Genomic DNA, 26,531 nt, shown 5'->3' on the forward strand with positions numbered 1-26,531 from the left:
CCTGTTTTGTCTCCTTAATGTCTTTCACTCAGTGTTCTCTCCAGCTTCTTTTCTGGTTCTCCCTCCTTTGCCACCGTCACCTCCCAGTCAATGGCTTCAGTTATTCTGTGTAAAAGACTCCAAATTTGCATTCCCACATTGCCCTCTCTTGAGACCCTGCGTGCAGTTGGCTTGCTTTGCAGGCCAGCCGTCTCCTGGGAATGGACTTGAGGGCTGGGGAGGGGTAAAAGCTGGCAGCGTTCAATTCAGGCATGCACTTGACCATGTCAGGCGGACAGGCAAGCAAGGGAGGGTCATCATCCCCATTTTACAAAGGAAGAAACTAAGACTCTGAGACATTGAGGCATGTTTACGTGGTCATTCATCCAGTGGTGGAGAGGATCCAGAACCCATGACTTGAGACTTCAGCCCAGAGTGCTGGAGTACTGGAATTTCCCACGTACAAAAGCAAAGCTACATCTCATTCATTTAACCACAGGTTCTCAACACAACCTATGCAACAGAATTACTAAGAATGCTTTTAAAAACTGAGATGGCCAGATTCCCCCTCAAACTTACTGAATTAGAATCTTCTGACAGAGAGGTTTATTTGTTTTAGCTTTATATTGTGAAGTAATTACAGAGTCACAGGAAAGTATGCAAAAATGTACAAGGAGGTCCCATGCACCCTTCACCCAGCCTCCTGCAATGTTGACATCTTACACGACTGTAGTACAATATCAAAATGAGCACACTGATGTTGCCTCCGCCCCCAGAGCTTCTCGGATCTCTCCAGTAAGACAAGTACCCATCTGGGTGTGAGTATGTCGTTCTGTGCCATTTTGTCACATGTAGTTTTGGGTAACCAGCAGCACAGTCAAGATACTTAACTGTACCATCAGTGTAATACTCCCTAGTGTTTGGGGTTTGAGAGCTCTCCACCCCCGAAGAAGAACCATCCCACTGCACCCATCCCACTCACTGCCCCTTCTGCCTCCCTCTTCCGGGAATGCACCATCATCCTCAGAGCCACCCTGGCTTGAAACTGAGCCATAATTCACCAGCCCTCCTTAGGCCCACCTGCCCGTAACTCTATTAGTCAAGAGATTCAGTGGATGCTTCCTTTGTGGTATCTCTCAGGCCAATAAAGGGCCCTTGATCCCCATACCCACCCCTACAGCAGAACATAGTGTAAGGATGCCTTTTGCTTATTTGATGTCCTCGCTCTTTGAGAGACAGACAGCTCATTCATCCCTAGGCTTCTCATAATGTAAAAGGGGGTGGGGGCAGCAGGCCTGGGTGGAGCGAGGTAGTGTGCATGGGTGCTCTAGTCAAGCTGTTCTGGTGTCAGCCATTGGAGAATGGGAGCTTTCTTAGGCACCCATTGCATGGACACAAGCAAGGTTAACAGCAAGTAGCTGCAAGAAGTGGGAGCTGGGGCCCTTCCTGTATCCCTCATAATAGATAATCACCTTTAAAACTATGCTGCCTATTTGCTATCATCCTCTGATGTTTTTTCATTCCTTCACACCCATGGAACAATTAGAGTCAAGTGATTCATAAGCACTGCCCTTCAGAAAGCTCTAAAATCCGCTTCATAGCTCTGCTCCTACACTTCTTGCTACATGATAAAATGAAAAGGAAAATTTGCTTATTGAGATTAAATATATTTCAATTATCTGATATGTTTCAGCTTTAATTGATAACAAAACACAAATTGCCCATCTGAACTTCTCATTACAGCAACTGATTCACTGGAAAATTTACTACCTGATACCAGAGAAAAGCACTAAAGATAACACAGGCTCAGTGACTCTACGATCCTGTGACCCAGCAGTCTAGTTTTTAAAATCATGCATTAGCCAAAGCACATCCATTTTAATCATCCTATCGAGAGCACTGTTTTTTTTTTTTTTAAACCATCTCAGTACATGGTCTCTAAGTTTGGAGATTTTGGGGGTGGTATATGTCGGTATTAGAGACCCTGGAATCCACACCAAGGGGGACAGATAGCTGGAGAGGGGGAGACAGAAGGAGGAGGGCTTCGACATGTGGTTGGCGGCCACCTGGGGCTTTGCTAAGGCCAGACAGAACAGCGAGCAGGGCATCCAGCAAAGAGGACAGACTTTCAACAGCTCTGTGGTTGTCACCGTGTTACACATCTACGACCAGCCCTGCCATTGATACCACTGTGACCTTCCCCAGCACCAGCGCCATTGATACCTCCACCGTCACCACCACTGCCGCCAAGATGACATGAATTATCATCCAGGTAGATGCCAAGGAACGCCACGAACTGAAATGATGTTTCATGGAAAAGAGTCACAGGAAATACCCACTCTGTATGTGGCGGGGTGAAATACCCACAGCTATTTACCTTATACTGTACTAGGATGTTAGAGAAGAGGGTGGACAGACAGCCAGTAAGGAAAAGCGTGGGGACCAGGCCCCTCCAGGATGCAGAGAGGGCACACCTATGGAGTGAACCTTCCAGAGCAGTGACCACCAAGAATCTTCCATCTCTGAAGGAGCAGGCATGGAGAGCCTTAAGAAAATGAGAACCCCCAATGGAAGCTGAACCTTCTGCTCAGATGTCAGGCCCGGAACAGAGTTCTGGGCCCAGGGGGGTTCAGGCACTCACCATTACTGCTGTTGTCATCCACCAGGATGATCTCCTTGAGCAGGTGTGGAGGTGTGCGTTCAATGGCTGAGTGGATGGAGCGCAGCAGCACCGACAGGGCCTCGTTGACGAAAATGAACACGATGCTCACCTCTGGCAGGCTCTCAGGGAAGGAGAGGTTGCGGCACCTAGAAAGACAAACAGCTAGGCTCTTAGATCTGTTGGTTATTCAGATGAGGTCACCCCAGGTGCTGGCCCACCTCATGTCGGCTTCAGCTTTGCCAGATGGCTCAGGAGTCTAGGTTCTTCCCAGGGCCTCTTATTCGATACTTAAGACAATTCCTAAGTGTGCAACCGACAGGCTCACACCATTAAAACTGGTTTGTACCTCTACAGAGTCTGAATTTGTCAATGACTATCCCAGCTGAATAGCTGTATCATTAGCACCAAGGGCAGTACCTGGAAGCCAGCAGGTGGTCACTGAGTGTTTACTGGAAGAATGGCTCAGTATTTCTAAACCTACTAGGAGAGAAAAATGCAACCAAAGGAAAGCCTTAGGTTTTTGTTTTTGTTTTGTTTTGTTTTGTTTTCAAAATGGCAGCCAATATCTAGGTGAGGGCAGACCTCAGATGATCTGCCTCTGGAGAGAAATATGTGTCCTTCCAGAGACTTCTACTACCAGAATCCACTCCACTTCACTCCAGGAGGCATACTGCCTGGGGACTCTCCTACCTCTCATTCATCACCAGGATCTGGCCTCCAGAACCAGGTTGAAGGTAGAGTCCAAGACTCCACACGAATGAAGAATGGAAGGACAAATTCAATCTCACCTCACAGATGAGGGCATGAAGGCTCAGAGAGACTGAGTCTCCCTACCGTGAGTCAGCTGCCAAGACAGAAGCCCATCTCTGGTCTTCTGACATCTACACCTGGATTCTTCTCTTAAGGAATAATGGTTGTGGGATGCCTGGGTGGCTCAACGGTTGAGTGTCTGCCTTTGGCTCAGGTCATGATCCTGGAGTTCCAGGATCAAGTCTCAGATCGGGCTCCTGCAGGGAGCCTGCTTCTCCCTCTGCCCATGTCTCTGCCTCTCTCTGTGTCTCTCATGAATAAATAAATAAAATCTTTTTTAAAAAAAAAAGGAATACTGGTTGCTGGAGAGATTGCCTCCAACTGTCCCACTTGCCTCCAAGTTCTCCAAAAACCCTGAAGTCAGTTGAAGTTCTCTCACCCAAAGGACTTGAGCAAAACCATAAAAGTCTGCATGCTATTCCCCATGGGAAGAGGAACACACGACCACTGCAAGCATTGCCTTGGCGGGCAGGAAACCATGGCTGGTGCCCTGCTCTGGCTGAAGTGAAACATTGTTCCAGAAGGCACTGATCCCATCTTCAGGATCGTTGAATGAAAGAAAAGAGCAGAAATGACCGGCCCTGGGCTCAGAGAGGAGACTGCCCACACCTGTCACCGGCCACTGTCAGCTCCTGGGGTTTTGAGCTGGTGACCACGTTGTACGGCTCCAAGGTGGGAGATGCGACCAGGTGAGAACATGCAATAATGAGCATAATAGCACAGAGCTTCTGCTTGTCGGCAATTAAAGTGCTGCCGGATAGGAATGGGCCTGTTCTTCCCTAATGAGGAAGGCTGCAGGATAACCAGCGCTGAGCAATTTGGAGAAATCACCGTGGGGCCCCAGCCTGCTTAAGAGCAGGAGATTAATAAACTAAAATCACTGTCTCTATGGTTACCAGAAATTTACAGAAACTTCTCCCATTCTATTTCCAGCTCTCCTTCTCTCTCTCACCAAAGAGAGAAGGGGGAAGGGGAAGAGTTGAACCTTTTCCCAAATCCACATTGTACTTATAATTTTCATAAAACCTCCAGGTTAACAGATTGGTGTGGAAGGCATTCATTCTTGCATTTAATGGAATAAATATTTCTTGGGCTTCTTCCATGGGGCAGGTACTACTGTCATCAGGGCACAGACCAAATACCTATCCTCACTTTGACAGGGGAAACTGGGAAACGTGGAAGCAAACAAATGATACAGTGTCACACGAGGACTGAGATGGAAAGTATCTCAGGGGTAAGAGGACAGTGAGCTGGCTTGGCAGCTGTTCCAGAAGGAGTGGTCGGGGAAGGGCTCCTTGAGGAGCCAACATTTAGTCAGAAACTTAAATGGTACGAAATGCAAGTCGTGCAAAGGCCCTGTGGGGCCGAGGGAACGGTGCTGTGAGGGGAACCTGGCTCACGTAAGTGCAGGGAAGGGATGAAGGGGATGGGGAGCTGAAGGGAGGGACTTTAGTGAAGGAGAAAGACCAGAAGGACTCTTTAAGCTCATCGGACCATTCCTGCAAAAAAGTTTTGTTGTCATGAATGTGATTTTGTAAGACCCATTGAGAAGGTTCATGGTGCTTATTTATGTCTATCCAGACCAGTGGCTGGCCCTTCCTTAGGCATGAAAACTGACGGAAGCATTAACATACAACCCACTCGCTAACTGCATTTTAAAAATTATACTATATATGGTCAAACTGCTGGCACATGACCTTTAACATCATCATCATTATTTTTTTTAATAAAGTATAGCAAACAGCTCCCGGGAAGGTCAGTACAGAGGTACATGCTCCCTGTCCTTCCCGCTAACGCCGCCAGCAGGGAAGACAGAGACCCTGTGGCTGACAGCGCTCCTCCACACTTCCTCGGGGCCTCCCGGCCCCACCAAGTAGAGCTCCAGGTTGCTCCTGAGGATCCCCCAGAGCTAGGGGCTGTCTTCCTCTACTCCCCTCCCTTCTTACTTCTGAACATCACCACTCCTTCTCCCCATCTCTCCCAGTGGTGGCACGCCCCCCCCCCACCTGATGGTTTGAACCCCTGGGGCCTGGGGACCCGACTCCCGATGGTCTTTCCCTAAGCATCATGGAAACATTCTATTCATTTCACAAGCTAAACTCTGCTGATCACCATTTTCACATAACAGACTCCTTCGAACATAAGGTTTTTACACCCAAGCCCTTTTGAACATAACAAAACACCTGAAGTAGTGCATCCTATCAGGACATGTTTATTGTCTGTCTCCCCCTGTTATAATGCAGCCCCTCCCCCACCCCACCCCAGAGCAGGGGCTCTATGTTGCTACTGTGCTCTAACCCTTAAGCCAGAGTCTGGCGCACAGGAGGTTTTGGGAATTAAACAAAGCTAACAGGGCTATTTATTTTATGGAAGGCCTAAATTTTACATGCATGCTGCTGACCCCAGCACGTTCCTTTTTTCCTGCAAACCTCCTCCCCCTGTTGGAGAGTCAGGGCCTCGCCCCACCAGCGGGTCCTTCCTCCCCTGAATTTATGGCTTCACTTCCTCATATTCAGTCTGGGGCCACTCTTCAGGTCCTTTGCACTGTGATTAAGGGATCCCTCCGGGGCCAAACGTCCTGACCTCCTTAAATCCTTTCCTCCCTTTGTCTCCTGGGAGCTGCTCACAGTTCTCCAGCAAGAGCTGCGCTGCCCTGGCCTCTCCACACCGCAGGCACCCTCCCTCACCCTTCAGCTAATTGGAGCCCAGCTGAAAATATGACTGTGGCTGAGCAGAGGGTGAAGGGTGGGCAGGATAAGGACAAGGTGGGACCAGAGCATTGGAGGGTGCATGAGGCCACCCAGCTCAAGGTCGGCCCTGACTTGCTGTGGGACCCTGGGCGAGCCACTTCACCTTTCTCCATGTTGTGTCATAGAATAAGGGAGGCAGAAGATAGGACCACGTAGTTGTCTTTCCTCTATAAAATTCTGTAAAACTCAGGATCTTCTCTCTCCCACATGGTGAAGACATCTCATTAAAGAAACAGCTTTCCCTCTCACGCAGCACCTGGTCGCCACCACCAACTGCCACAAGAAACTTCCCCTTACTGTCATCACGATTACACTAGGGGACCAAATGTCCTGATTTCAGCACCGGGAGTCCCCAGCAAAGCGGCACAGTTGCTCATCCAATGAGTACACCAGTGTCCCTAGCCTGGCTGAGGGTAGGGACAGGGCTTGCTCACAGCTGCGTGCTCACAGCCGAGCACAGTGCCTGGCCAACAGCAGGCATTCAGTCGCATCTGCTGAGTACACTCGTACTACCTTCTCAAAGTTCCCAGCACACACACATCAACACACAGTCATGGTTCGTATTTTCTTCTCAACACTGAACCAGAACTTGCATTATTGGAGAAAGGAGGCAAAAAGAAGGAGGAAGAACAGCGTGTCAGGCGAGATGCCCACATACCTGCTGGTCACACTCACCACGGTCCCTGCTGAACACTGAACTCAGGGCAGAAGCCTGCCTGCCACAGGGCAGCTCAAGGCTTTCAAAATTAGTTCACATTCAAGAACCACTACGGAAGGGAGTTGTTCTGGACTCAAGCCCAGCACTTCTGCTCTAGAGTCCAGCCACTTGCTTCGCCCATCTATCAGCACTGCCCTCCCCTACCCTTGAGAGCTTTGCGTCTGTGTTCACACCACCGAGATGCTCTCCTCCCACACTTCTGTCCTCTAGGGTCTGGCCCCTACACCCTTCCTCTTTCCTGCTCACTTCCCCAGAGCAGGATCAGAGCACATAAGAGTCAGAGGAGCCACACAGGCCTTTCCCTATTGATGCTTCTGGAGAAAGCCTGACTGTACAAGACCAGTTCCCTACTCATTTTGAGAAGAGGCATATTCTCCTATAAAATTAAGCCATAAAAGTTCCCTTTTTACTTTTATTCTTGTTCAAAGTCGAGGCATTTTCCACTAGAGATAAAAACAAGGCATTTCTGAGAGGGGAGTACTACGGCTGTCTAATAAGCTGGAATTGATGGTCATGATAAACTCGACTTTATCGATCTCTGCACACAGAAGGCAATGCGGGATGGGAGCAGCTATGTAGAAGCATCTCAGCAGAGCTCCCCAACACTGTTTTGATCTCCTTATAAAGCACATTTATATCAAGAGCTTCAGTGCCAGTGTGGCCTGTGAGAGGCAGGGAAGCAATGGCCAAGTAAGTGAGGCCAACCCTGGCTCCTGGTGGCCGGGAACCACCCTGGGCAGCAGCCAGATGCCTCCCTGTGGCATCAGCAGACTCTCCCCTCCCCATGACCTTGGCCAATCTACAAGCTCCCAGTCTGTCAGGGTGATAACTCCTGGGGAGGCTGCTTGACCGGGGTAGACCTCTTCCAGGATGAAGATCAAAGTCGAACGTGAGCTGAGGCTATCGGCCAATGCAAGGGGTAACCTGATCCAAATATGCCAGGGTGCTCAGAGTGGAGCAGGGACCTTCCTGGACCAAGCAGCAAGAAGATGACACGACCAGATACCCACTCCTCTGCATGTCCCCAATCCCTTTCTTCCCAGCCTTCTCCCAAGAGGCCCTCCCCTGCAGCCATGGTCAGCACATGAGGGATCAAGAACGCCACTAACCACCTAGAACATAACCCTGGGACACAGCCTGGCTCCGGGGTCAATCCTGCCTTCTTGTCCCTTTGAGACCATCGGTGTCCTCGCCCCAGCCTCCCTGCTCCTACCTGCACCCACAGGACTTACTTGATCCTCCTCTGGCCTCATGTGGGTACCCTGCTGGTTTCTTCTAGACCTTTCCAGATTAGATCCAGGCTTGCTAGCATCTAGTCTGCTGGACTTAATGAAACCCAAAAATGAGGGCAATGTGGGGATTCTCATTGAGGGTGAGGATAATCAAGATTTTCACTTATATTTTATATCTCCACGACCTCTATAGCTACGAGACTGCATGTGCTTGCCACCCCTACTGCCCATGGATCCTGCGTAGAATATTTGGAAGTTATAATAGCAATCATTTCCATTTTCTGAGAGCTCATGATTTGCCATAAACCGTGCTAAGAGATGTATGGATATTTTTATTCTCCCCTCCTCCGTTTATTTATTCCTTCCTACAATTCTATATGGTAAACATCATTATCTCTGTCTTATAGATGATGAAAACAGGGCTAAGATAGTGAGTTATTTTCCAGGGCTGAAACCTGGGCTTATTTGTCACCAAAGCCTATACTCATAATCCCTGCTAAACCAGGGCTGTATCTTCCTTTCCACGCTCACCCAGAGATGTATCTGGAAAAACAATGGTGTTGTGACAATCCAGAGACCTGGTGGGTGGGAGGCAAAACAGAAGTCACTCCAGGCTGCTAACTCCGATGAAAGATGGAGAGGATGTCATGTGTCTGTGATGTGTGCAAATAGGATAAAGCACTGTGGGCTCCGAAGCCTGGAACTCTTCCTGACACATCGTTCCTGCTGGGATAAAACATCCCAGTGACTCCTTGTATAAAGAGGTCTGGCTCTTCTGTCCTATGGCTTCATCATTTGGCCCCCCACTGATGGGACCAGAGGCTGATTCCTGAGCCCCAAGCAGCTATCAACAGCCTGGCCATCAGCATGCAGGGCAGCCCAGCCCAAGAGCTCTGCACAGCCAGATCTGGCAATACTGAAGAAGTACCGGTGACTCGATCTAGCCCTCTCTCTCTTGTGTGTGTGTGTGTGTGTGTTGGGGGGGAGCCGAACGTGAGATGCCCCAGAAAGGCAGGAAGCAGTTGTCTGGGGCAGCAGGAATGATGGGGTTGGAACAGGACAGGTCAGGGAGCTGGAGTTGCAGACGGTCACCACTGGACACAGGAGATGCAGGCTCAAGCTGCTCCAGGACGTCCTGAGCTATGCTTCACTCTTCCACACCTGAACACGTGGCTTCCGATTGTGTGATGATGTGTCTGTGTAGGAACATCAACCCACGAAGAATCCCCCCCACACACACACCCCACAGCTGCTGAGGGAGCTCAGTTCCTCGCTCGTGGAACGCACATGAGACATAGTTAGGAGAGGCCCAGAGTGGCTCCTGGGCCGGGAGTGGATCCCTCATCAGACTCTCACAGCCTCCTTTGCTTTACTTGCAATGCCACGTGCCTGCCTTCCCGCCGTGTTTTATGTGACTATTTAACAAACACCAGTGTCTCCGCTAGACAGTAAACTGCACGAGGTCAAGAGCACATCCGCTTTACTCACCGGGTATCCCTGAAACTCCGGAATCACTGGGGGTCTGGCTGAACGAACAAATGAATAAATACTCGAATGATGAACAGCAGAACTAATTCAAGCCCATGAAAGCCCTGTGGGTGGGAATTCCAGCATGCCCCGACAGAACAGGAATCACTGAGCTGACTGCGTGCTGTATGGTTTCCTCACACTCACGTAGTTGCCATAAAAAAAAAATCACTATAAACCTGGTGCCTTAAAACAACAGAAACGAATTATCTTTCAAGAAAGGTCCGAGAGCCTCAGTAACTTGCTGGAGGTCAACCAGTTTGAAAATGAGAGACGTGGCCTTGCAACCCAAGGTTTAAACATCGCTCTGTACGTGTCATCCTTGCGCAGGGGCCACGCTTGTCTCGTCATTCCAATTTTAGTATGTGTGCCACCCAAGCGGGCACTAAACATCGCTCTATAAGCAGAAACTTCATCTGTCTGTCATGTTATCCAGTTTCTCTTATCCTCTGATAAGCCAGAGGGGTAAATGGAGCCAGGGTGGGGATATCCAGAGGCTTCGGGGACCTGGCGAGACACCACGTCTGGCTCACCTAGGGGAGAGAAGTGGACGCCTAAGAACTGGAAGCTTCGGTGGTCTGCAAGGCAGGAGATATAGGCCCATCTGATAAGAAACCAGACAGGTAAACTCCCAAGCAGATGAGATCATCGAAGTGTGCAGCTTTCACCCAGAGGGAGACCCTCTACAAACATCTTTCAGGTGATTACACCTTTTTAGAGAAAGGGCCTGCTATATCAAATGTCGGTTGGAAGTAGGACAAGAGGGAAGAGAGTCATTTGAAATGTAAACAACCAACAGGAAGCAGGGAAACAGACCATTTGTTCCTAAAACATCTTACTAGAAATCCAGGGTTAATGGACTCCCTGGGGCTCCATGGACAGCAGCCCCAGGGAACAAGCCAGCTGGCTCTGGCGGAGAAGGCACGTAAGGGGCTGAGCGTCTCCAGGTGGCGAGTTTGTTGGCCAGCAGGTCAGGCCCTTGGCAAGGAGAATGTGCAGTTGGGGAGAGTGGACCCTTGGGTCAGAAAAAAGTGGGATGGAGCATCTTCGCTCTCCAGCAGAACTGGCTCTGGCCTCTGGTGCCCAGAACTCTGGGACTGCAGAGAAATCCCTCTCCTCCTCTCACCTTATTGCTGCAGCTGATGGCCTGTCCCATGGGGCTCCTTGTCCACACAGCAGTCCCTTCAGGTAGTTCAAGTCATGGTCATGTCCTCCCAGGCCATCTCTTTTACAGATCAAAGGCCCAGCTGATACCAGTATTGAAAAAAGTAAATAGCAGCTACTATGTGTCAGGCTGTGCTCTAAGAGCTCTCTGTATATTATAATTCAACCTTTGTATCACCACGTCTAATCTGTGCACAGGAAAATCAAGGTGAGGGAGGCTGGGGGACTTGCTGGAGGTCAACCAGCTTGTAACAGCACTCTACAATCTACGCAGAAACCGCATCTATCATGTTATCCACTTTCTCTCTTGGCTTGCTCTCCTCTGACCATATTCCTCATCTATATCCCTTCAAATCCAATTCTGCAATTGTCATCTGAGTGGCAAAACAGACAAAACTATCACCTCCTCTTTTAAAGACCTTATATTTCTATTAATATAGCTCAAGATTCTATTACCTTTAAGAACAGTCCACATGATACTACTGGCCCACAACCAGCTTAACATTAAGAATCAGAACGTTTCCCCTTTCTCCGCATCCTCTCCAACATTTGTGGTTTCCTGTCTTGTTAATTTTCCCCATTCTCACTGGTGTGAGGTGGGATCTCATTGTGGTTTTGATTTGTATTTCCCTGATGGCAAGTGATGCGGAGCATTTTCTCATGTGCATGTTGGCCATGTCTATGTCTTCCTCTGTGAGATTTCTGTTCATGTCTTTTGCCCATTTCATGATTGGATTGTTTGCTTCTTTGCTGTTGAGTTTCATAAGTTCCTTTTTTTTTTTTTAAAGATTTTATTTTTTTAATTCTTATTTATTTATGATAGTCACAGAGAGAGAGAGAGAGAGAGAGAGGCAGAGACATAGGCAGAGGGAGAAGCAGGCTCCATGCACCGGGAGCCCGACGTGGGATTCGATCCCGGGTCTCCAGGATCGCGCCCTGGGCCAAAGGCAGGCGCCAAACCGCTGCGCCACCCAGGGATCCCCATAAGTTCTTTATAGATCTTGGAAACTAGCCCTTTATCTGACAGGTCATTTGCAAATATCTTATGCTATAGGTTGGCAAATTGAACTCCAATAAAAAAAAAGAAGAAGAAGAAAAAAAAGAATCTGAAAAGAAAATCAGAAAGTTTGCCTAGGGTGCTTTACTAAAGGAGTATTCCCTTCCAATGTGTGTGGTTAACATTTTCAATGCAATAGCAGAATCACCGTCTTTTGTTCTGGGGCTGCCCTCATGGAGGGCACATCTTCCGCAGGTCTCTGGGTCACCTCCACAGAGCCCCGATCCCAAACTAGAGAAAGTCACCTGGGCCAGGGAGGGCGAGGGTGTCGAGGCAGTGTCCTAAAGACACAAGACCCAGGTAAGAATACTGTTTCTGCCACATAGGCCTGTGGGAACCTGAGTTTCTTAACTTGACAAGTACTTGGTATTCTCCTATAAAAATAGAAATAATAATAACTACCTCCGAGAGATTAGAAAAATGCACCTTAAGCAGTCTGCACAGCACTGGGCACACAGCAAGTGAGCAAGTGGTCGCTCTTAATAAAAATCATTAGCCCTTGGGTAGCAACTCCCACATGGTCCAGCAATCACGATCCCGGCTGTCCACCTAGAGCCATTCCCCTTGTCCCCCGGGACCAGCTACATAATTTGTGGAGCCCAACGCAAAAGGAAAAGATGGTGGTATTCACAATTATTCCAAATTTTAACACAGTGAGAAGAGTGCATGAAACCAAGCACAGAGCCTCTTTAGCCTGCTTGGGATCTTGTGCAACAAGCTGCCCGCTGTGCGAGTGTCCTAATGCTGACATTGCTTCCATGAGAAAACATTACAAACTTGGTGGCTTAGAACAACACACTTTTATTATCTTATAGTTCTAGAGGTCAGAAGTCTGACACGGGTCTCATAGAGCTAAAATCACAGTGTTGGCAGGACTACGTTCCTTTCTTGAGGTTCCCGGTGATAATCTGTTTTCCTGCCTTTTCCCAAGGCTGCCCACATGCCTTGGCTTATGGTTCTTTTCTGTCTTCAAGGCGAGCAATGGCTGCCTTCCCTGTCACACTGCCATCCCCTCTGGCCCTGACTTTTCTGCCTCTCTCTTCTACTTTTAAGGGCCCTGTGATTACATTGGGCTCATCCAGATAATCCAGAATAATCCCTTTATTTTAAAATCAGCTGATGAACAACCTTAATTCTATCTGCAACCTGAATTCTCCTTTGCCATGGACCAGACCATAGTCATAAATTCCAGGGATTAGAACATGGGTGCTCATGAGAGACCATTACTCTGCCTACTATATACACCCACGAAACCAAAGTCCAGAGACCTCAGATGTGTGTCTAGAGCCTGCACTGTGAGAACCCTCCAACCCTCCGATCCATACATGCCAACCTGTGACCACACCCCAGTGGTGGCAGCAAACACCCAGTCACCTTGGATGGACTCTAACCTGCTCCTAGGGGGACTGAGCCCCTGCCTCCAGGCTGTGTTCTCTCTCTGCTATAATCCCATCCCAGACCTTTCTACTTGGATATTCATACAAGATCTCTCCAGTTCAGGAATAGGGTGTGTGTGTGTGTGTGTGTGTGTGTGTGTGTGTGTGTATGGAATAGGGTGTGTGTGTGTGTGTGTGTGTGTATGTATGTATGTATGTGCATCTGTCCCAGTTGTTCCCTCCTGGGGCTGCAGAAAATAGTCTAACCCCCCTGTAGTCATCCCCTCATGTCTTGATCTCAAGCTTGAGCCCACCAGTCAACCCGGAAGTCAGTCCACCCTATCCTCTGGCAGGGAGGGATAAGGACCTCAGGGGACACTGGAAAGAAAGGGGACATCATTACTGACAGACTCAGGAGCCTCTGAGGATCTACCAGCAAGAGGCAGGAATAGTACCTGCCGGAGGCTCTGCCCTGAACTACCTTGGAGGTAGGCCATAGAGTTGCCATGGCAACTTTAAGCCTTGAAGCTTGGCACCCGGAGCTCCCTTCTCCTACCCACATTCAAATGCCCACTAGATCCGCACTCAACCCGTACATTTTCCCAGCTCCTGTTCAGAAATAGCAGCCACTGCCTGCAGAAAAGAATGAGGCGTGCACCTGTTGTTGTGGAACTATGGGCTCCCATATGCCACCTGCTTGGCCTGCCGTCGCTGGGGTGGGGGCCCTGCCCGTACCTTCCAGCCCTGAGTTGTAAGTGGCTTTGACCCACCGTCACGATCCTCCTTCCCTACAATCATAGCCCATACTCTCAGTGGCCCCCCCAAAGATGCTGCCCCATTCTCTCTCTCCATCCTGCAGGCAAAAACTTCCCTGACCTCTTTCTTATATATACCCTCCTTCTAAAAAAAATTGATGTTCCATCTACATGCAATAAAATCCACAGATCTTAGGTAAATTTGATAAGCTTTGATGAACATATATGCCTATGTAGTCCACATCCCAATAACACTTATATTTTTCCCCCTTGTCTTTCTGTCCCTGGTAGGTTATTTTGGAGTCTACAGACAAGGAGGAGGAGGGTGGACACTGGGGCACTCTGTGTGCTCATGCACCCAGAGGAAGCCACAGGAACATTTGGAGTTTGCAGCTGGGGATGTGAAGGATGGACAAAGTCCAGCCAGGGTAAGTTGCTGCTTTTCTCCCCTTCAATCCTGAGGCCTGCATATCTTTCCAACCTAGAAGGCAAGAAGGTAAAAGCCTGTCCAGGTCTGGCAAAGGCCCCTCGTGGGGTGAGGCCCAGGAGGATCACCAGAGGAAGACACCAATCTCCTGTCCCTCCTGGGCCTTCTCACCGGGATGGCACTTGTTATAACAATGAGGGGAGAATGAATGACATTTTTATTTCCCTCAGAGCCAATTGTCCTAGAGCCTGGAGGAAATTTGTCCTTTCTCTGCACAGACCAAAGAGCCCAAATGAGGCTAATAAAACTGTTGCACTTCCAGTTCCAATGTCCTTCCTTCCCCGGGGCGGGGGGGGGGGGGCATCATTACTGGTAAGGGGAGGCTCCTTGCAGACACCTCTCTGGTCCTGTCTCCCTGCTGCAGAGGCCACAGAAGAACAGGGCTTCTGTGGGCCTTCCAGTTCCCACCGCTGACCTACTACAAACCTGCGAGAGCGGCTCCTCTACCAGGAAGCCAGGAGATGGTCAGCATGCTTTCTGATCCCCCGCCCTGCTCTCCTAACACCTTCCACCTGGATTCCTACTACAGTGCAAACTCCTTGAGGTTTCTCTGGTGCTTTACTAGATGCCTGGCACACACTTGGAGCTCAATAAATGTTTGTGGGATGAATAAATTAATAAAGCCTAGCAACCGGCTGGATGGACTTTTTTCCTTCTGGTTATGTCTTCTGCTGTGTATAAGGCACTGAGTAGAGTATGGTCCTTTCAGCCAGATGACAAAAGTGGGTCAGATGACATCTTTTAGCACCAAGAAAGAAGACAAAGTAAGGGACCAGCCAGAGACGATGGAAGAGAGGTTGGGGCAGGACTCGGAACACCCACTTTCCATTCAGGGAATGAAGCCAAGCATAACGTCAGGCTTAGAACTTGGAAGAGCAAACCCAAGAACACAAAGAGCAAAGTGCAAAGCCAAGGACACCTCCAGGAGCAGAAATCCCCCAGGGCACTGAGATGGAAGCCATCTTGGTGGATCCCACCAAGATCCACCTGGCCTGATGCTTCTAGAGACTGTCTTTAGCACAGTGCTTCCTCTTCAGATGCTACCCCCCACCTCCACCCACCTTGCCATATTATCCCAACATTACCAGGAGCAAAGGCATCATTCTCTGCCTTGATAATGGGTTTCATGTTCACCAAGACAATTTTTCCAGCACTTAGAGAAGACTTTCCCGACTTGGATGAGTGGATTGGCCCAGTGCTACATACTGTTAAAGCAGCCCCCATCCCATTAGAGTGTCACAGATTAACACTTCCAGGCAGTAAGCATGGTGGCAGTGACAAACACAAATTCTATTGCCAGACTATCTGGGTTCCAACCCCAGTCATGCCACTAGCGACCTTGGCAAATGTTATAGTCTCTCCATGCTTCAATTTTCTCTTTGGTAAAATGGGAATGAATAATTACACTGTCAAATAATAAGAAATATATATATATATATATATATATATATATATATATATATATATATATATATTTGGGTCTTAGACCCCAGTTCCTGACATGGAAATCCTAAATCCCTTGTCATTTCCCAAGTGAAGGAGTGTCTGACACTGAACTCCTAAGTCCCTTGGGATTTCCTGCATGATGGGAGCATCTTTTGATCTAATGAGGTGATTCTTGGTAGGCCCTGAATGAGGGCTGGTCACTAGAAAGACCAAACCATGATTGGAAGTTTGGAACTTTCAGCCTACCCTCCCTACTCAATCCTCTGAAAAGTGAGTTAATAATCCATCATGATGGATACATGATGAAGCCTCCATACAGATCCTGAAAGCATGGGGTTCAGAAGTTGCCGAACACATCACGTACCAGGAAGATGATGTACCCCAAGTCCATGGGGACAGAAGCTCCTGTGCCTGGGATCCTCCCAGACCTCACCCTATATATCTCATCACACTGCTCATCTGTGTCCTGTATCATATCCTTCATAATCAACTGCTAAGTGTATTTCCCTGAGTTCTGTGTCATTGCTAGCAAATGACTGAATTCAAGGACGGGTCGTGGGGACCTCACTTTATGGCTAGTCGGTGAGAAGCACAGGGGACAGCTCAGTTTTAGCTCAGCTGCTTAACCTGAGACCTTGGACTGGCCTCTGAAGTGGGGGCAGTGTCATGGGCCTGAGCCCACAACCTGTGGGACCGATGCTGACTGCCAGCAGCTAGGACTAGAACTGAATTGAATTGCAGGGCACCCGGCTAGCGTCACAGAATTGGTTGGTATGGAAAAACCCCACACATCTGGCACCTGAAGGATTGTGAGTAGGAAAGTAAAGAACAGTGTGCATTTCCCCGACAAGTACCAGCTCCGAGGTTACTGCGAGGAGTCAAACAGTTAATAGAAATAAAGTGCCAAACGCATCCCTGCAAACACGGCCCATGCTATATAAATGTTTGCCAGTGTAATTTGGAATAAGATGATAGCAAAGACATTGAAAAAATGTTTCCAAAACGAGTTCAACAGGATAAGCTAAGCAATGACCTTGTTACAAGGTAGGAGCGTTTTTAGGGAAATGAACGAAGAGAGGCACTGCTTTACCTAAGCACACTCTTGGTTTGAGTGGATCCCAGCAGCTCTCCCATCTTGGACGTGTGTCTGGCCCCGGATCTGAAGTAGAGCTAGAGAGAGCTTTCCAAGCACGCGTGCAAAGAGAAACTGCATCCTGAAAGCCACTGCAAGAGAGCACTGATGAGGGCTCACCGAGAAGGCTCAGCCCTACCTTTTATCAGAGATTCCATTTCTTCTTCTATGGAAAGTCACCTTGCCCCACAGGAGAGGCGTGGAACCCCATGAGCAGTAGCTCTGTGCACAGGGAAGGTCTCCCTCATGATTACAGCTCAGAATTCGACCTCTCTGGAGTCCTTCGGAGACTCTTTCTCAGCAAACTCAGGAAGCCCAGGTTGGACTGCCCCCCCACCCCCAAAAAAACGTGCTACCTCCAAAGTGTGCTTGAAGGAAGGCCTGTCCTTCTGAGAAAGGCCACGTGGTCTCTGTCCCCTCAACCCTCCACTTTCCTGTTTCTCTCCTGGGGAAGTAGCAAGAAACAGTGACGGGGCGTACCTCTCAATGAAGGGTTAAGGGGCTCAGGAGTCAGTTGGCTCTTAACAAGACAGCTACCATCAAAGGCCGGGATTTGGCCTCGGGAGACAAGGGGTCGAGTCTTCGCTCAGCTACTTATCCAGCTGTGTGACCTCAGACACAACACTTACTCTTTCTGTTCCTCAGTTTCCTTAACTCTGAATGAGGAGAACATGCCAGTTCCTTCCCTACCTCTGCTGCTGGCAGTTGCTGTGGTCCACTGGGAAGGCTGTTCTCCACAGGTCAAGCTCTGTGTAAATACCAGTCATCGTGATAGTCACGTTGCAGTCTAGAAGATCCATCCTTTCCTTAGACTCCTTATTTCCCCTTTAATTTGGAATAAACAAGCATTGAACTAGGTCTGAGTTTTATGTCAGAGCTGATTGTGAGGTCTGCAGCTCCTGTGCTGGCCAAGATCCAGGCCAAGGCCCCTGCAGAAGTCCTGGGGGTCCCACTGCCTCTTGAGGACCCTTTTTCCAGAGCCTCTAGGTTCTGGCCAGGCACAGTCTCTGAAACACTCCCAGGGGGAGTCACCTTTGGAATATTCTTAGAAGCCAACCCCAATCCAACACCTCTACTGACTGCTATCATGGTCCAAACCACCACCGCCTCTCACCCTGATAGGCAGAAGCCTCCTAATGGGTCCCCCCACCCCCACCCCCGCCCCGGCCCTGTCAGCCTGCTCTCAACACAGCAGATGGGGCCTTTGAAAATGACAGAGCATATTGCCAGTCTGCTCCGGGGCTTCCCCTGGGTCCCCATCTCATAGGGTAAAAGCCACACCTGTGCAGCAGCCTACCAAGCCCTCATCCTGGGCAGCACCTGAGAACTCTGAATAATGCAGATACAGAGGGCCACCTCTGGAAACTTTTATCTGATTGGTCTAGGGTATGGGCCTGGCATCAAGATTATTCTAAAGCTCCCTATGAGTTGAATGTGCAGCCAAGTTTGAGAACCACTGCCCTACTTGATCTGCTTCCTGTGGCCCCGCTGACCTCATCTCCAACTACCACCTTCTTGCTCACTCTGTTCCAGCTGCACGGGCCTCGTTTTTCAAACATGCTAAGCACACTTCTACCTCAGGACCTTTGTACCCGCTAGTCCCTTACCTTGAATTTTCCCCCCAGGTATGCAAATGGCTCGCTTCCTCATCTCTTCTGGATGTTTGCTCACATTTCACCTTTTTAGGAAAATCTTTTCCAACTAACTTCGCTAAAAATCCAATCCCTCTTCCTATTCCAAGAGTCTCAATTTCCTTCTCCAACTTTCTATTTCTTCATAGCATTTGCTGCCATCTAACATGCTACATATTTGACATTTTTGTTTTGTATATTATGTGTCCCTGCTCATCTAGAATGTAAGCTCTGTGAGGGCAAAGATGTCTGTTTTGTTTACTGCTCTCTGTGCCTAGACTGTGCTGGCCCATAAGAAGTGCTCAGTAAATATCCTTTTTTTTATTTTTTAAAATATTTTATTTATTTATTCATGAGACACACAGAGAGAGGCAGAGACACAGGCAGAGGGAGAAGCAGGCTCCAGGCAGGGAGCCTGACATGGGACTGGATCCTGGGACTCCAGGATTACGCCCTGGGCTGAAGGCAGTGCTAAACTGCTGAGCCACCCAAGCTGCCCAGTAAATATCCTTTAAATGAATATATACTCTTCTAGCCCCTTGTAGATCCTCTGTTGCTCTTTCATCCCTAGAGCTCAGCCAAGTTCCCCATGGCCCAGGGAAAACCATACTCAATTATACAGTATATATCAGGTGCTCAATAAATGTCTATGGAACTAAACTTTTCTCCCTAAGAGAACACAGCCTTCAAACCAAGCAGCAAGATCTTCCCGAAAACTCCAGATATAAGCTCACTGCAGTTTGTAGCTTTAAGAAAAATTTAAAAATAAGGAGAAAGAGGGGGAAAGAAGGCATTGGGGGAGGGGGGACTCACAAAAGTTAATGAGATTTTCTCAGCTGTGGTACGTGCCCACACTTTTAATAATTAGGAGTAATAAAAATTCTAACTGAACCTTAAAGGAACATCTTCTGTAACAAAGAGAGAAGTCAAGACAGACTTCTGTGTCGGGTGTAATGACTTGTTAGCCCTAGAAGATGGAGATACTTTAAATACTAATTTATATAAAAAAAAATAATTGTTCATAAAAATGCAACTAATTGGGTTAAAATGACTTATTAACAGAAACACCAGATGACTCTAGAGCCTGTAAGGAATAAATTAGGTTATTAATCCTCAACATCTATCACGGAAGAAGTCTTCCCCCTGCTTAGCAGATGGAGAAACTGAGGCTCTCAGAGGAGGTAGAAAGTGATTTGTCCAATGAAGGCTGAGGGCACAGACCCTGGCTGAAGCAGGAGAGGCACCCAGGAGTCCAAATGCCCTGTCCTGACTCTGTTTCCGGCACTGTGGTGACCCCATCTCCCCACAGGCAGGTCAACAAGGGCCCAGCCACTGACTCTGCTCACCCACTGGGTCTGAGGTCAGGCAGGGGCCGGTCGAGGGGCAGGCGGTCACTGAGGTAGGCGTTGTAGCCGTAGTACTGGAACTGCTTCAGGGCCATGCGCCGGCCTTCAGGGCTGAGCTCCTGGCCCCAGTGTGCAAACAGAGAGGAGTCTGTGAAGGGCTCAGCCTCTGCCTCCTCAGGCTTGGCAGGAGCCTCTGGAGAAAGAAGGGACAAGGAGACAGCGGGTCAGAGTGCACCCCTGCAAATGTCATGACAACCCCTTTCCCCTCCTTACCAACACCTTGGGTAAAACAATCTTCTCCCCATACTTGGGGGGCTGCGCAGAGGATAGACTGTAATCCCCATGCTTCTTCAAACTCATTTATCCATCCATCCATCAATCCATCCATCCATCCAACAACCACTAGGCACAAGGGATATAGAAATACACCCTACAGGTCTACTGAGCAGCTCATGGATGTGATCCTGATGCCTCATGGCTTCAAGTCAGAACTCCCTCCTTTCCCCACAAGAGATGCTAGCCCTAGCCCTCAAACGGGGCTTCTGCTTCTCTCCCCCAAGATTGTACCCCCACTCCCTGGCAGTCCTGAGCCTGCCCTATACTCAGGCACCCTAGCTGGGGTTCTGGCCCCCTTTCCAGTCTTGCCAGCCCACCTCTCTCTCCATTGTCTGGTCTGCTGTGAGTGGTCTGGTCCCACCAAGTGCCATTCACCTGGCTCCAAGGACCCACAGCCAGACTGCCTCCTGCTGCTTCCAGACTGTGCCTACCAGAAGAGAGGACAGTCAAAAAAAAATCCCAGGCACCCACGTGTTCTGGGCACTGCTCTTGGGCTCCCAGTAGATTTGTAGGGGCAGACCCTACAGGAGGTCAAGAGCTCATGGTTTCCCTGGAGCTTTCTAAGAAAATGAAGGGGGCGTTATTACCTATAAGAGCAGAAGCTTTGGATTCTACAGACACGGATTCAAATAAACCCCTGCTTCACCATTCACTGGCTACGTGGCCACTAGCAAACACTCAAGCTCTCAGATTCCCCCATTTGTAATGCGGGCACACCAATACCTACCCACCTCCCTACCCTCCGCCCAGGATCTGAGAGGATTAAATAAAATAATGTATACACAGCACTTTGGCCAGCATATGTCTCAGAAAAAGTTCACAATAAAAGGAAACTAGTATAGCACTTAGCAAGGGAAGCCTCGTGGGTCATTTGATTTTTTTTATTTTTTATTATTATTATTATTATTTTTTAATGGGAGTAACAGCTAGGACACAGGCTGATACGATCAAGACTTTGGAATTCATTCTGAGGTACAGGCAGTCAAGGTTAGAAATCAGAGAAATTGGACAGGGACGCCAAGCCCCCTGGACGCTATCCTCTATGCTCACAAAACATGATGTAAGTGAGAGATGGTGCAGGGGCCTGGAATGAGACAGAGACCAGAGGAAGCAGAAGCAGATTAGGGACAGAACAGGTAGGCTTGGGACACTTACCAATGACCGCTCAGCCATCTAGGCAGGCTTGGGACATTTGCCAATATCCCCTTAGCCATCTGTATGAAGCCTGTGGGTGTATACACACCTATGCCAGGTAAAGGTACAGGCTAGAGCCAAGCAAGGATCTAAGGTTCCACAGTCTTCAAGGTTGGGGAGCTCAGAGCTGCAGACCACAGCTCTTACTACCACCTCCTCTTGGGGGATTCTCATAAGAACCAATCTGGGAGAGGGGAAGAGGCCTTCTAATACCCAGGATCCTCCTATCATGGAAGGGGTGCTGTGGGGGAGGAAGCCCCTGTCACTAGAGGGGCACAAAGGCTGTCTTTGAGAGAAGGGGGCTTTTGTGGCTCCCTAAAAATTAGAGAGCCCTTGATTCTTTTTTTTTATAATTTTTTTATTGGTGTTCAATTTGCCAACATATAGCATAACACCCAGTGCTCATCCCGTCAAGTGCCACCCTCAGTGCCCGTCACCCCATCACCCCCCCCCCGCCCACCTCCCTTTCTACCACCCCTTGTTCATTTCCCAGAGTTAGGAGTTTCTCATGTTCTGTCTCCCTTTCTGATATTTCCCACTCATTTTTTCTCCTTTCCCCTTTATTCCCTTTCAGTATTTTTTATATTCCCCAAATGAATGAGACCATATAATGTTTGTCCTTCTCCGATTGACTTATTTCACTCAGCATAATACCCTCCAGTTCCATCCACGTCGAAGCAAATGGTGGGTATTTGTCGAGCCCTTGATTCTGAAGCAGAGCAAGTATGCCAATGCCAGAGGCATTAGTGAGACAGATGCCTAAAGACGTGTCATCAGGGCTTGGACTCCCAGGTGCTGGGCGAACCTGTGGAAGGCACCTCACCTCTCCTGATCATGTCCTTGGGACATACCCCAAACTGGAGGTACATCTATCTCTTTAGGATAATCATCATAGCTAACCCCCACTAAGTGCTTTCTACCAGTCAGGCTCTGCTGTGAAGGTTGTTTCTCCCATCAACTCATCACACCCTGTGAGGTGGGGACGATTATCATTTCCACTTTCCAGGTAGTGAAATGAGGCACAGAGAGGATAAGAACCTTTCCCTGACTCACTCAGAAGGAAGCGAAGTAGTGGGGAGTCAACCTCGAGAGGTCTGTCCCCGAGACGGTGGTCCTGACCATCACACCACCCTGGCTCCACATGACAATGGAGCTGGGATACACATGAGTTCTACAGATAAACATGGCAATTTTCCAATTTTCCTTAAAGATATGGAAGGAAACTCAGATACACAAAACAGATTGGGGTCTAATAAGGAGTAAAATGCAAACCAGGTGAGCATTTCTATGACAAAGTAAGAGATGTGGAGGCCAAAGTTCCATCCCAGAACTCGGGGCACACATGTTCTCCCCTCTGAGGCATAGGTGAAGGGAAGCACAGGGCTCACAAGATCCTAAAGGTCCTTGCTATCTCTACAAAGATGCATGACTCATTCACTTGGAATGTTGAGAGCAGTAAAAATCGAAATCAGTGAGCCAACTGAATCATATAATATTTAAAAGAAATGGAGTTTTACTGCTCTCGCCTACCTACCTAAATGGATATTACCAAGTAAAATGAGATCAGTTAATGAAAAAATTATGATTCACAATTAGACCTGTGTTGCATAAAAATGTATTCTAAACATATTAAAATCCTAAGTTCCACCACATGCTCCTGTCTTCTTACTCAGCATGGGAATAAACCACAGCAAACTTGAAAGAGGTGGGTCTTGAATGATGTAAGTCAGGGGCACGGCAGGGGCAGGAAGACTTCTTTGCTGAATTCCTGCCCAGAGCCAAGCACCACGCTGGCCGATGTCTTTACCCAAAGTTATCTCTGTCTTGTTCACAGGTGTGGACTCCATGAGGGCAGGGTGACATCTGTCTTGGTCTTTGCCATGGGAGCATCTTGAGAGGAGTTCCATAAACCATTTTAAAATAAGTTAGTTGACAAGCACTCCGTAGAGCTTAGTTATTAGACATGAGGAAACCAAATGAAAAGGTTAAATGACCAATCCAAGGTCATCTGGATTGTCAGGGGCATTGAAGAAAGGTCTGGGTCCCTCCAAACCCCACATTCTTTGCTCTATACACCATAAATGGCCAACTATGGTCTGAGGGCCAAATCTGGCCCACTACCTATTTTGTAAATAATGCTTTATTGGAACACAGCCCATCCATCCATGTGCTTACAAATTATCTACAACTGCTTTAGAGCTAGAGGGCAGAGTCAGGTGCGTGCAAAAGAGCCCATGTGCCCTAAAAAATTGAAAATACTTAACCATCTGGTCCTTTAAGGAAATGTATGCAGACAACCCCGGTTGTCTTCCATTTGACATCCAAAGGACTGGTTAAGAGTACTGGTTGTGCAGTTACACTCCAGATCTACCATTCACTGGTTTAGTCTAGCTTACCTGCACTGCCCCGTTTTCTCATCCAGAAAATGTCATTGATAATAATAGTATCCTTTTCATACATATTCCACGAGATGTCCCATGTCAGGAGCTTAGCACAAGGCCTGGCACATAATAAATGTTAGCTACTAAGGAACCACAAAGACCCTCAGCCCCACCAGGGTGCCCTTCCGACAACACCTCCTGAGTTCAGGTGGGGAAGATAAGTGGCCCTGCCCTGAGGTCCCCCGCTCTGAAAGACGTTGCTGCCGCCTAGCCCCCAGAGGAAGGACTTCCATGCCTGCTGCCAAGTGGCCAACTCTTAACTGGTCCTAGACCCAACGACTACCTTCTCTCTCTGGTAAGAAAGCAGTCCTACATGGTCATCAGCAAAGGAGGACCATCTGACATGTTGGGGTGACAGGCAAAGAGGCTTCAGGGAAGTGCCTAGGCTGGGACCTCTGCAAAAGTCCAGGGGTGTCTGGACACATCCGGTGATGTACCAGACCAAGAGCCATCTGTCACCCTGGGATGAGGTACCTCTCAGGAGCAAATCTAGGCTATACTGGAGTATAACTTTCCCTCCTAGTGTCCAGACCTACTTGGGCACAGCTGGCCAACAGGGGGGACACAGAAGAAGTATATATCCAGCAGGCTCCGAACTCCCCAAGGACGGCTCACTCCTGGCAGAGACTAAGCAGGCACAGCGAACTCAGCCTGGCAGCAGAGCCAGAGTTTAGAGGGTTCTGGGTATGGCACAAATCCTATAATCCCAGCCCATTCTTCACCTAGCCCGGGTGCTTGTCTGGGTGAGACAGGAGAGAGAGAGCAGACTGAGAACAGACACCGAAAGGCCAGTTCGCCAGACAGCCACACATAGGGCCCGATTGGCACCTGCATAACACAGAGGCAGGGAGGCATCCTCCCACCTTCCCTCACTATGAGCTATATGGCATGGGCAGGTGGGCAGCCCCCAGCAGGATATGAACAGACCCACAGGCCAGGGGAGACACTACCATGTTATGCCCCTCTCTGTACCGTATCCCCCAATGGCTACCTGTCTCCTCAGCATGTAAGACCAAGTCCCTACTAACACTTAGAAGGCCCTACACAGCTCCTGGTGACCCAGATTCTGAGAGCTCACACCCTACCACTGCCCCCTGTCCTCTCTACTCCAGCCACAGTGGCCTCTCACCAGACTCACCAGGCACATGTCACCTCAGGGCCTTTGCTCTTGTGTTTTCTTCTATACCCTTATGGCTAACTCCCCTCACTTCCTTTATCTCTTTACTTAGTAGTCATTTTCTCAGCAAAGCCTTTCCTAAACATTCGATCTCAGTGTTCCCTCCACACCCACTAAAGTACTTTTTCTATTTGTTTTACTTGTTGTCTTTCCTGACTCAGCTGGAGCCCCATGAAGTCACAGATTTGCTCTGTTCTCTGAGGAATGCCCAGTGCTTAGAAGAGTGCCTGTTCTGCAGATGCTTAATGAATATCAGGAAGACAAATGAATGGAGTAGTAGCAGCATGTCAGGAGAGGAGTCAGTAAGCCCCCGATCCATTAGGGTCCGACTCCTCAAATCCTCAGAGGGAGGATGGAGACTGGAGTCCTGTGCCAGCAAGCAGGAGTGTGAAACCAGTAAAGGCCAAGGCAAATTCCATTCTCATGTAGCTAATTTCCTACCCAGTTCACTTATGCAAGGCCATTTGAGATCATTGGTATGCTCTTAGAAGATTCCCAGGGAGTTCCATGGAATGTGGTCATTGGTGGACAACCCCGACTTCTCTCTCAGGACTCCTTGGTAAATCTTTTATATCAGAGAAGTACCTGGAATCTCTCCCAAGCATCCAGAACAGGACCATGCACAGAAGAGCCGCCCCAAAACACATGGGGACAAGAGAGAAGAGAGATAAGGAAGGAGGGGGAAAGGCTGTGTCTGTTTCTTGCCTTTTCCTCTTTCTACTCTCACCTGGAAGCACTCAGAATTGGAAAGGCCGCACGAAGGCCCAACATCCTAAAAACAAAGGTGCAGAGGACAATGAGGTGGTAAGAGTCAGAGTCTTCAGAAAACTAACCGAAAATGTTTTCTGGGAGTGTCTGACTCAAACCACAGAGCCTGAGAGAGTCTGAGAGTCTGGTCCCAAAGTTCCTGCAGACATGTGGCTGCCAGCCTTCCTCCAGAGCTTACCTCTGGCTCAGTCTCTAAGGTTCTTGCTACAGATATCCCCATCAACAAAATCAAGGGGAGGATTTCCCTAAGAGGTCACTAACCACCCTACCTTTTGAAGAGAAAAGGCACATTGATGGATCTGTGCAAAAATTACATTTCTGACACTGAGAAAGAGGCTGGCTCCTTCCTCCTCTTTGACATCTCTCAGAGGAACCTGCCTTTTGCTTTGTGGGGGAAACAAAACCTCTGGCTCAGGGAAAGACTATTCCTTCTCATCCCTAGAATGCCCTTCTTGGCCAGCATCTGGGAAATGCTCCTCTGTCAGCTTTATCCCAAAGGGCTCCCCATGGCTGCTTCTCCTGCATTGCTCAGCTTTGGGAGTC

The 26,531-nt window shown here is 48.7% G+C and overlaps 1 protein-coding gene and 1 pseudogene across 3 annotated transcripts in view; both read right to left on the reverse strand.

Moving 5' to 3' along the window:
* GALNT18 (polypeptide N-acetylgalactosaminyltransferase 18) overlaps positions 1-26,531 on the reverse strand; it is a 339,637-nt gene that overhangs the window by 155,820 nt on the left and 157,286 nt on the right. For 2 of the 3 annotated variants that reach the window (XM_038569048.1, XM_038569046.1), the window contains 2 exons: positions 20,073-20,265; positions 2,621-2,787 (listed from right to left, as the gene is read on the reverse strand). In XM_038569048.1, coding sequence (XP_038424976.1) covers positions 2,621-2,787; positions 20,073-20,265 — 360 coding nt within the window. The remainder of the gene's footprint in view (positions 1-2,620; positions 2,788-20,072; positions 20,266-26,531) is intronic. The other variant, XM_038569049.1, reaches the window with a different exon arrangement.
* LOC119865098 lies at positions 9,965-10,064 on the reverse strand (annotated as a pseudogene).

Source organism: Canis lupus, chromosome 21, assembly GCF_011100685.1.
Source record: "Canis lupus familiaris isolate Mischka breed German Shepherd chromosome 21, alternate assembly UU_Cfam_GSD_1.0, whole genome shotgun sequence".
NCBI classification, from domain to species: Eukaryota; Metazoa; Chordata; class Mammalia; order Carnivora; family Canidae; genus Canis; species Canis lupus.